The sequence below is a fragment of the Zophobas morio genome, unplaced genomic scaffold, assembly GCF_036711695.1.
Source record: "Zophobas morio isolate AGI-343-1 ecotype UQ-CSIRO unplaced genomic scaffold, CSIRO_AGI_Zmor_V1 ptg000023l, whole genome shotgun sequence".
Taxonomy (NCBI): Eukaryota; Metazoa; Arthropoda; class Insecta; order Coleoptera; family Tenebrionidae; genus Zophobas; species Zophobas morio.
Window position 1 is genome coordinate 13,081,367 of NW_026972128.1, and position 11,886 is coordinate 13,093,252.

The 11,886-nt window shown below is 32.4% G+C and overlaps 3 protein-coding genes across 3 annotated transcripts; 1 reads left to right on the forward strand and 2 right to left on the reverse strand.

The window, feature by feature from the left end:
• Window positions 1–311: 311 nt before the first annotated feature.
• Window positions 312–1,427, reverse strand: LOC135133952 (probable methyltransferase-like protein 15 homolog). Its single transcript, XM_064062518.1, has one exon. It carries the CDS (start codon window positions 1,425–1,427, stop codon window positions 387–389), a length of 1,041 nt encoding a protein of 346 aa, XP_063918588.1. The 3' UTR covers window positions 312–386.
• On the reverse strand, window positions 1,420–1,885 carry LOC135133953 (ubiquinol-cytochrome c reductase complex assembly factor 2). Its single transcript, XM_064062519.1, has 2 exons — window positions 1,785–1,885; window positions 1,420–1,699 (listed from the first exon to the last, which is right to left on the reverse strand). The coding sequence occupies exons 1-2, from the start codon at window positions 1,862–1,864 to the stop codon at window positions 1,420–1,422; spliced, it is 360 nt and encodes a 119-aa protein (XP_063918589.1). The 5' UTR covers window positions 1,865–1,885.
• A 1,418-nt stretch (window positions 1,886–3,303) lies between these two features.
• LOC135134267 (dihydrolipoyllysine-residue succinyltransferase component of 2-oxoglutarate dehydrogenase complex, mitochondrial) lies at window positions 3,304–7,068 on the forward strand. The gene is made up of 8 exons (XM_064062891.1): window positions 3,304–3,504; window positions 3,692–3,774; window positions 3,830–3,949; window positions 4,176–4,459; window positions 4,592–4,868; window positions 6,031–6,323; window positions 6,379–6,536; window positions 6,608–7,068. The coding sequence occupies exons 1-8, from the start codon at window positions 3,415–3,417 to the stop codon at window positions 6,740–6,742; spliced, it is 1,440 nt and encodes a 479-aa protein (XP_063918961.1). The 5' UTR covers window positions 3,304–3,414; the 3' UTR covers window positions 6,743–7,068.
• The last annotated feature ends 4,818 nt before the right edge of the window (window positions 7,069–11,886 follow it).

Below are 11,886 nucleotides of genomic sequence, written 5' to 3' on the forward strand. Positions count from 1 at the left end.
ACTAACATTTTTTGCACACAGCGCTGATTTGAAAATATACATGATTTGATTTTTTTTGCTATAATAAAAAGTTCTCATTAAAATTTGATTCCTGGATACATACTTCCCCGAAAATTCGTCCTTTTTTACAGTGGAATGACATGCAAGAACTAGCGTTCATCCTTCTAAAATTTCAATGAAGAAAGTCTGATTGTCAAACCTCCTTCAAAAAAACAAGCTTACATATTTGTTCTCCAACAGCATGTCATATTATCCAATTGTAATTTTGAAATATACAGTATGACCTTGTAAACAATAAAAAAAAAACTTGGTAGAAATATGAAAGATCACAATTTATTACCATATTTAAAATACAGGTTATTAAAATTTGTTTTTACTACAATAATTTACCTAATTCGCACTGCAGCACGTAACTTGGCAGACCGACTTCTGGGGTTATCTTCAATTTCTTCATACTTTGGCACCACAACATGTTTGACTAAGCTCATCCAATTACATTCCATAACATCTTTGACTATACTGTCACCAGCAGTACTGTGGTGACTACTAAATTTCAAAGGAAGTGGATTCGCAGTATATGCAATAACATTTCCTAGCAAGTGGCGCTTCACAATTGTGTCTTCCAATGAGTGAAACGTAAGAGTTACTATTCTACCCCCTAGTTTCAAATATTTATGGGCAATAAGTAAACCATAATTAATTTCATTCAGCTCATTATTTACAAAAATTCTTAAAGCTTGAAACGTTTTTGTTGCATTGTGTGAAGGTCTCTGTAATTTATCCAGTCTAATTTCATCATCAAATACAGAATCTACCAGATCAGCCAAGTCTTGTGTTGTCATCAAGTTTTTGAACAAATAGCGAGCTTCAACTATAGTTCGAGCTATTTTCTTTGCTTTTTTTTCTTCTCCATACACCTTTATGATTTTATAAAGATCTTCTTCAGTAGCTACAGCCAGCACATCAGCTGCAGTGGGATCATCGGGAAATCTGTCACCATCCATTCTCATATCCAACGGACCATTATGTGAAATAGAAAATCCTCTAGTTGGGGTATCAAACTGCATTGAAGAACATCCAAAATCAAATAAAATAGCATCAATAGAATTTTGTCTAATGTTGTTACTTTTTAATAAATCAGGGACTTCAGAAAAACGTCCTAGCAGTGGTATTACTTGGTTAGGAAACTCTTCAGATATTTTTTTTGCATAACCACATGCAACTGGATCTCTATCTAATGCAAGTAACTTAATACCTGGTGCACTTTCTAATATTCGTCTGCTATGACCCCCAGCACCAAACGTCATATCCAAAATGACCTGATTTACATCTGGTTTTAAAAAATGTAGAACTTCTTTAGACATCACAGGAACATGTGCAGCCGCAGTGCAAAACTTTCTTGACAATTGTTTAAACATACTATTCATTCTTTGTTTTTGAAGTAAACAATTTTTTATAAAACGGTTTGTCTTCTTCTTGTAACTGTTGCAGAAATTCGTTTGATAAGGCTACTTTACACTGCTCTGCAGTCAAACCAGTAGCAGATGAATTTAAAACTCTGGGATACCTATGTTTATGATCGTTATTAACTAGACGTTGCAATGATAGGTACTGGCTATCCCAATACTTTTGATTTGCGTTAAACTTATCTTGCTTATATGCAAAGTTAATTTTGTTTCGAAGAAACTCGCCCAGGTCTCTACAAAAAAGAAACCAAAATACATTTTTTCCTTACAACAATATTGCTATTGCTATAACTTTTTAACATCACACGTAGCTCCTACCTGCCACTTTTACCCTCTTCGGCAGGCCATTTATCCAACAATTGCAAAATTCTTTTGTAACGTGCAGTTCCTGCAGCCATTTTCTGACATTAGTTGGTAACTTTTTACTTTTTAGGGAAGTTTGGTTAGTTACATTGAGTAACAATGTGAAAGTCCAACTGCTTTAGGTAATTTTTATTTATAATCTCAGAGAGGTACCATGGTTGGCGTTACATACAAAATGTTCATGAGAAATTTTTGAGACATCACTGATGTTACCAAAAAAAAAAAAAAAATTACACTTGAACCTAGAAGCCTGAAAATTTTCCAAGTTTTGATAAAAATACCAATTCAAGAAACCTTTAAGTTAAATATTCTTAATAATAAAATGTATGAATTATAAAATATACATATTATGAAAGGTAAAAATGATAATAAACACGCTTGCTGATAATGTCGAAGTCTTGCCGAAGAGGATATCTAAAACTTCAGGTGTAATTCCTCTACACTCACTCTTCTAGATGTTCCACACTGCATTTGATACGTGGGCAGTCCATATAATACTTTTATTTACAGGTACCAAATTAGGATGTTCTCAAATCCGAACGTGCGAGTGTTTGATACGTGATAAGTAGAGCTGTGCGGTTGAAATTTAAACGCTGCGAATTGACCCCCACTCCGGCAGGCCAGAGGCTTGCATCCGACGTTATGTATCGCGAAGAAAATTACGCGAAAAATAATGTTAACGGCATGTCAGTTGATGATTTTAAAATCCATATTCACGAAATAAGAGTAATCATAATTTTAATAATGTTCAGGTGTCCGTCTCGCTGACAATAAAACTATTTGTGTGAATTATCAAAAATAATCCACAACTGAAAAGCGAGAAGCGAGCAAGGCAAGGCTGTGTAGCGATCGGCACTGTGGGCCGATAGTGGGGGTAAATAAATTTCAACCGCACAGCTCTAGTGATAAGATAATAAATCTGTTCACTAAAAACTTCACCAAAAATAAAGTAGATCTTCATTTTTATAACAAATATTTGTAAAATAAATCTGTTTTTAGTATTTACATATTTCTAACTGTACACCACAAATTTTACTTGTTTTAGTTACAATAATAATAACCACTAATTTTTGGGTAGCAGAAAAGGCGAGACAAAGTGCTAACAGCTTTTGTAAACATTAGCAACAATAAACTTACTTAGCAACCTTAACGGAATTAGTTTTATACGGTGCAATGAACCCGCAGTACCAATAACAGCGACTGAGCCCCAAAAAGACAGTTCATATGTTTACGACAACCTTTATTAAGGATTAGCCGTGTTGCTCTTGTCTGTACTGTAATCAAATATTTCTAATAATGTAACCCTTCAAAATTCATACAACTTGATTCCAGGAATAGATAACATACATCATTTTTTAAATTTCCCACGCAAAATGAACTGTTGAAACGTCATATTTCATCTGACATATCTATCATACCGGCCGGTCACGCAAACAAAAAGCGCCTAGGAAACTGACACTTGACTGCTCTCCAGGATTTTGAAATAAAGGGAGTTCTGTGGAATTGTGATTGTGGCAGCACATGATAAGGGGCTGCCGTCCCGAAAATTGCAGTTAACCATTATTAATTAGTTCATATTTAAAGAATGGCGGGTATGCTTACCATAACGAGTAGAAATTTACCACGATCTGCCTTTAGATTTCTAAATAATTATTTAGAGAAATCTGCGACCCAGGTAAGTGATGGTTATAAAATGTTTGGGTCAAAAATAGCTAAAGTAGCCAACAGTTTTATATGGCTCCATCAATTATTGCATTATGTAACATACTTTACGATTAATGAACCATATATTCGTTAATATTATTGTTACAAAGTCATTACTTTTTGGGTTATGTAATAAAGTGGTTTATGGAATTATGTAGGTTCCGGTGCGGTATAGAGCATTCCACCAAGGAATCAGAATACGAAAAACGACGATAAAAACTATTCATGCAGTATTAGCAAGGTAATTACCAAACGTCTAACATTAATGTATAATTCATTTATTTTTTCTATTATAGGCCAACAACTCTTTGTGGCAGAGAAGTGAGATATTTTAGGTCTTCTGCTGCACTTTTTGAAGAATCTAAAATTGTAACTGTGCCCCCATTCGCTGATTCAGTTTCAGAAGGTGATGTAAGGTTAGTAGATTATAACCTTTTTTGAACTTTCACTTTCAAACTTTAATCTGATATTACGTCCTATTTGATCCCACCAGTATTAACTTTATTGCAACTTTTAAATCTTATCTCTTTATTAAATCTTATTGTGCAAATAAAGATAATGACCTTTGCTTTGATAATTAAATCAGCGCATCATCTCTCGAATTATTTATTATGCGAGATATTAACCCAAATATGTTATAAGGTGGGAGAAAAAAAAGGGTGATCAAGTTGCTGAAGATGACGTGGTTTTGGAAATTGAAACTGATAAAACTTCAGTTCCTGTACCTGCACCAGCACATGGTATTATTGAGGAATTGTACGTGGAAAACGGCGCCACCGTAAAAGCTGGCCAAAACTTATTCAGGATGAAAGTAACTGGTGTTGCTCCAGATAAGGGAGCGCCGGCGAAAGCTCCCGCCGCTGAGGCGCCACCAGCGTCTCCTCCACCACCAGCCGCAGCTGCACCACCACCCCCAAAACCTGCAGGTATTTCGTAGTAATTCTCAAATTTTTAGATAAGTTGAGGAACATAACTCTAAAAATACTAAAAAATCTTTAACCCAATATTTTTTAATTCTTGGGCGATGTTATGCATACAAATTTTTTACTAATTATCAGAACCTCCCAAACCAGCCGCTGGTACCCCACCGCCGCCGCCGCCACCAAGACCAGCTGCCCCCCTGAGCTCCATACCAGTAGCTGCCATTAGACATGCTCAAGCGATTGAAGCTGCCACCGTCAAAGTACCCCCGCAGGATCCCACCAAAGAAATATCTGGAACTCGAACCGAACAAAGAGTGAAAATGAACAGAATGCGACTAAAAATTGCCGAAAGGTTGAAGCAAGCACAAAACGTTAATGCTATGCTCACCACTTTTAACGAAATTGATATGTCGTAAGTATACACTCACCACAAACATCCCGGTCTTTCGAATACTAATGCGCATGCGCGTAGATATCGTGAATAAACGGTCATTTATTTAATTTGTTGCAATGATAATAAAAAAGTTGTTGCAAACTATGGGTGAATTCTAAACAAATATTAACAGGTTTTTTTTTGTATTATGTAATCATTATTACACTCGTTAGTAAGTACTAATTTTTCAAACTGAAATGTAGTACATAAAATTTTATTCTTAACTTGGCCATAAAAGCTAACAGCTGCATTTCTTGGACAATTAACGTGTACAGTCATAAAACTTTATTCGAGATTTTATTGCCCAAAAATTAGCCATTGAAAAATATAAATGATCGGTATTAAACGATTGTATTTTCTGCACTTGAAAAAAAAGCCTTTGGATTTTTGAAAGCCTAAAAAAGTGTCATAAAGAAATGTTTCGTCTTTCAGATGAAATTTTTCGTCGTTAAGTTCAAGTTGAATCAACTAACTTTTAATAACATGATTTTCCAAGTAGCATTTATCCAAATTTTTAGCTTTTTCGTTCCCAACATTTTAGGAAATAACTACCAATGTAACTACTAGTTACTATTATACGTAGTAGTAAAGTTATTATACGCAAAATAAATTGAGTTTTTTCTTTTTTGTATTCATATTTTTTTATCCAATATATTTTATATTTGCTAAATATACTGTATAGTCGTGTCCAAGTCTATTAAAATGCTAAGCCGCATTAATCGTCATCAAATTGACTTTTTTGGTATTGATTTTTAAATTTTTAAGACAATGAATCGAAAATCCAAAATAAAGTGAAACATTATAATATGTCACCAGAGGGTAGTTATTTAAAAACTGCAAATTGAGTGAAGAAGTTATTTCAGAAAAAGAAATTTTAATAAATCTTTTTTGTTGAAAGAGAATTAAATGTATTTAAAAAACAAATAAAATTACAATGACACTGGAAGAAATAACACTGTTTCCCTAATTTACTTGTATTTAGTAACATGTGCTTGACAGATATACTTTCAAAGTAAAAAAATCACAACTTCTGTAAAGGATTATCGCCGTTAATAATTCTGTGAAGTAACTATAAATTTAGCGACTAATATTGAAAAAATTCCACAACCGATTTTATTTTGTGAATACTTTAATTATGCAGCTTTATTATGGAATTCCGAAAAGCAAACCTAGATGCTTTTCAGAAGAAGTTTGGATTGAAGCTGGGCTTCATGTCGGCGTTTGCCAAAGCATCGGCTTATGCTCTTCAAGACCAGCCTGTAGTGAATGCTGTTATCGAAGGACAAGAGATCATTTACAGAGATTACGTCGACATTTCAGTGGCTGTGGCTACGCCTAAAGGTCTCGTCGTCCCTGTCATCAGGAACGTGGAGAGAATGAATTTCGCTGAAATTGAGATGGCAATAAACGCACTTGGAGAGAAAGCTAGAAAAGGTAAATGTGCCAAAGCAATGACGTGGAATAATAATATCCAAATTTGGGCTTTTAGGACAACTGGCTGTGGAAGACATGGATGGCGGAACCTTTACTATTAGTAACGGAGGCGTATTTGGTTCACTTTTAGGAACACCAATTATCAATCCCCCACAATCGGCTATTCTAGGAATGCACGGAATTTTCGAAAGGCCTGTGGCTGTTAAGGGACAAGTGAGTTTTTTTTTTGTAGTTAAAAAGCTACTAAATTTTTTTATTTAATTATAATTTTAATTATATTTCAGGTTGTCATCCGTCCCATGATGTATATAGCCCTAACATATGACCATAGACTTATTGATGGTCGTGAAGCTGTGTTTTTCTTACGGAAGGTTAAGCAAGCTGTGGAGGATCCAAGAATTATGCTAGCTGGTCTCTAAGAGATATTAGAAAATGTGTCAAGTACCAATACAAATTCTCACAAACATTTTCTGTATTTGTAAAGTTAATAAAAGAAAAGATATTAACATTTTATCAGATTTGTATACAGGTGACGGCTGGAGCTTTTTAACTTTACAAATTACAGGTGAGTGCACGCTTTCATCCTTTTAATTTAATCACTCGTAAAAATCATAAGTAACTTTTTTCCAATCAAAATTTCATTAAAGTAATGAAATTATTGTATAAGTTTTATTAAAGTATTGATGTATGTATTGTGACCCTTTTTTGTTATAACTTTGTTGTTTATTAAATAATAATGACGTTACATAGAGTTTTTGTTTTGGTAGAATTTTTTCCATGTATTGGCTGTCATCAAAATGGTTAAGAGGAAGTTACCACTAAGCAATTAGTGGTATCTAATTTAGAAATATGTTATGAGTAATGTGGTGTGTTATTTATTATATTATTAAATACAAAGCTTGGAAAATTACTGAGTTATTTTATTCAGGATTGTTGAAAAAATAAATTATTTGACATATTTAGTAAAATTGGACGTAAGCGGAAACTCTTATCATTTGTAATTCATAGTATTCAATCTCCAAAATTTTCTAACTGTGTGGAGTCTCCCACATTAATGTTTTATATATAAAAATGCTGAGTTGAATAAACAAAATTAAACTTATTTTAAAGTGCGCTGTCACGTGTATCTCGTAATACTTAGGTTTGTTATTAAGTTGGAAAGTTGTTAGAGTCATAAAATATGTTATACTGAAATAAGATAACCTGCCATGTCTGTGAAGCCTACGTGTGATATTTATTTACAACTAGAAAATCTCGTTTAACTATAATAAATAATAATCACTTTGTTGGATTAGATGATTCCGTTTAAAAGTGACTTTACGTATGCCACTGTTCAGGTTCTATTTGTTATACACCCCGCATCATTAATTTAATTCAGCATGCTATTCTCAAATTATTTTACCTCTAGTTTATAGATGTTTATATTCTCTTCGACTTTAGGAAACTCTCACCTAGCTCGACCAGAGCCTGAAGTTCTCTAGTTTAGCAGGTATAGTCTATGATCTCTCGGTGTTCTGCATCAAACTTTTAAAAATATCAAATGTCAAAGTTGAAGAATTAAGTTCGCCATTCTAATGAACAGCATATCTCATAGATAGATAGTTAAAAAATTAGTTATTAATAATTTAATAATTGCTAGAATACGACTCACGTCATTTTTTATTGTTAAGAGATGTCATTTTAAACATGTCAGAAATTCGAAGTTAATTCTTCAAATTTGAAAGTTAATATGTTCAAATATTTAGTTCAGGAATTTTTTTAACCTTTTTTTTGGAGTTCTTAAGAGTCTTCTTAACAATGTGCCATCAAACTTAAACGTCATTTTTTTATCACCCTATATTTTTTAAATATTATTGTTGCCAAAATATTTGAAATTTTTTTCATCAATTAAAAAAATCAAAAGGAGAAAAATATGTAAACATGCACGTAAGAAAAACAGTACATAAAAATATAATAAAATATGTACTTACAAAATATATAACAAAAAGACCTCAAAAAAAGTATTTTGGTAACACAAAAATAAGCCAGTTATCGAGCAAAAAAAAAAGTTAAAAAAAACAACACCCAATTTAGAATTGATGTAAAATTCTAACCTTTAGGCCTCTTCTTCTGCTACAATTTAGCGAATTCCCTCTTCTTCATTTATGAACCCACTGCAACAAATACACATGAAATTTATTTGTCCACAAAAAAAATACCATAGAAGTTACCATCAACTTTATACCCACTAATTTTTAACACCGGTGCAAATCAACATCACACAGTTAGTTTTAAATAAATAAGATTCAAAAAATATTCCCAAGAAACTCAAACATTGAAGACAATAGTTTTCAGTTAAAATGATTGTCTGAAACTTTTTGCTGATTCAGTCGTGATCTTCTTTTAAATGTAGTTAAGTACGACCCAAATTAATACAAAAATGTTTTTAAAGAAATTCCAAAATTTAAATGTTTCACGAAACAGTAACGATCATTGCAATGAATAACATTAATAATGGCAGCGATGCTTAAAACGTATAGACGGTCGGTAATGAGATAAAAACCAAAATTGGATTTAATTCTTAAGTAATTAACATTGATAAAAAAAACTACTAATGTGAAATATTCCAAATTATTTCGGCCAAAAAGGCAAATTTTAAAGAATAAATGCCTGACGAGATACGTTTGCATTCTTGTTGAAACAAATATATTAAGTCGTTAATAAATAACAATTTGTACAAAACAACTACCTAATTCTCCCTTAACATCCTTATTTTTATATCAATTTAGAATAAAAGAACTGAAGAAATAAGGCATCGAATAATAAACCGATATATATAATAGCAACACTTACCCTTTAAATCCTGGTTTCCTTTCCTTCCGCGCCGATTCTTGCAGACTCCTTCCTCATGGGCACATCACAACACTCACCTTTCACTTTAAGCCCGAAACCAAATTATTTTTAATGAAAATAAACCACGTAAACTAACTTGCACACCGCACACACTCGCTCCGACCAAGTCAAAACCAACAAAACTCCTTTGCGTAATGGGAAAAACGAACAAAAAATTCTCGCCGAACACCGTATCAGACATTTTTTGCAGAGTTTTTATCGGACATAATACGACAATGGGCAAAAACGTGTTCGTACTACATTTATTTGTTTTCTTTTAATTGTTCTTAAATATTGAATTTATCATAAACAATGCATATTATTTACATATAATTTATTTTTGTAAACTTCGTAAATTTTACAAAAATAAATAATTATTTAACTATGATTCAACGTCTCTTAATTGCTTTATCACTGAAAAACATATTTTAAATGTGCACCTACAAATTAATACTCCACATTTATTTATGGATATTGTTATTATTGCTTTTAACCGAGGAGGCTGTGATCGCTTCTGTCAAGTTGACACAGTGAGTGAAAAAAATGGCCAAACAGGTGAGTTATTTTTGTTTTTATAGTTTTCACGTTTTATTTACATCATTTAGGTATTTGGAATTTTAAAAAATATGTTTTCTAAAATAATGACGATCCCCGCTCATAGAAAGGATATCGTCAATTTTATAGCGTAAATATTATTTTTGTCAAATAAAGTTTTGGAAAAAAAAATTGTTTATTTTCAAACGTCATATAACTGACACTTATATGACGGTCTTACGGGGGTTTAAGTGTCATTTCTATGACACCGTGTTTGAGCGGCGCATAAGTACAACTTATACTCCGCCGGCGTATAAATAAAACATTTATACTCCGCCGGAGTATAAATATGTGAAAATCATAGTGGTTGTCAACCATAGTAACCATGGTAAGTGAAATCAAGGCAATTCCTTAATAAAGCACGAAGATAGGAAATAATCATTTCAAAAGAAGATTAATCGTTTGAAAATAAAATATTGTATTTCATTCGGAGTTTAAGTGACTTTATGTGACTCGTATGGACTTAATTCGCCTCGCTATTGCTCGGCGTTTAATCGTCCATACTCCGTCACGTAAAGTATCACTTAAACTCCTAATAAAATAAATATCTATTACATGGCTATTGATGGCTATGTGCTAAATTTCAGATTATTGCCAATTATAAAAAAAAAATAATAATAAACGGTCTCCTTATTGTTACTTTTACCGATGAATTCTTTTCTATAGTAGCTACCGCCCATATTATTTTATGTTTTAGAAAAAGAAGAAAACGGCAGCGGTAAAACGAGAATATGAACGTGAAAAGAAAACAACGTGCAAGAATGTCGGAAAAAGATAGACATTTAAAAAGATCGAAAGATAGGGAGAATGCAGATCTAGAACTCCCGACATGTTAGAGTTCGTGGAAATTTTTTATTATAAATTCGTTGTCGTTCTAATCTGATCCATTAATAAATTGAGTATTAATTTTTTCAATTTTGTCATTGTTTGACATTGACATCTTTGTCATTTTTTTTCTGTGATTGCTATGATTGCTTATTTAAAAACAAAAAATTGGACGAAGTCGTCTCTGGGGTGTATAATATGTTACCTATGTAAAAATTGTCAGGTGTGAATAGATAAAATGAACACCTGTATATGCTCCAATTAGCATGTTTTCTCGATGTTACATACTCATACTTCTATATAAAAGAAAAAATCTCCCATTTCCGTTTATCGTCTATGGTCTAAAATTACTGGGCTGATTGTTGTGAAGTTTAGGTGTATGTATGTATATGGTATAAGTTAGGAATATAAAAAAAAAAAAATATTGTGTAGCTTGCAAACCACTAATAAAAATTTGTATGATCATCGCCACCAATAATTTCATGACGTCATCTCAAAAATTTGGGGTGTAAATGCTATTTAAATGTTATAAATAACTTGAAAATGTCATCTCAAAATTTTACTAGACTGGATAAATCCTATCTAAAATGTGCAAAAAATATAAATTCTACCTAAAAATGCAAATGAGTGTCTACTCAATGGGTCATATTTTTTAGAATTGCTTTACAGGGTAACTTAAAGAAATTAATGAACTAAGCAATTTATTTTATTAATCAAATCAAGAACGGCTAACTCTATTTTCTCAAAAAGTTGGAAATACAGCACTTATTATTAGTATTAGTACCTATCCCAAGTGATATTATATGATCGAAAGAAAGTCGTTTAGTAAGGCATGAAATTTATTTTTAAGATTATAATGTTGGAAGTACAGTTATTATTTACCACTTTATTTGACTGTAAATGTCAAACGGAACAAGGGACGCTTTGGCATCGCCGACATAATTATTTCGCAAAATCAAGTTATACTATAATTTTTCTAAGAAGCTGGATTTGTTTGATTGTATTTTAAAGTCGAGGGATGTTCTGTCCTTGGACTAATTTTTTCTTTGCGTGTTTAAATTTGGGATAGGTATTCAAATATTTGTATCGATTTGTAACATTTGATTTCATCTTTGAAACCCGAAGAGGCTTTCTGCAGTCGAGAAATAAATTCCCCCTAGCTTGTTTCAACAACTTTTCCCTCCTTTTTTGCGGGTTTTATAATTTTGTCTCAATTTGGGGTCAAGATGTTTGGGTTATCACAACTTTGGTTGGCACACAGAAGAACATAGAG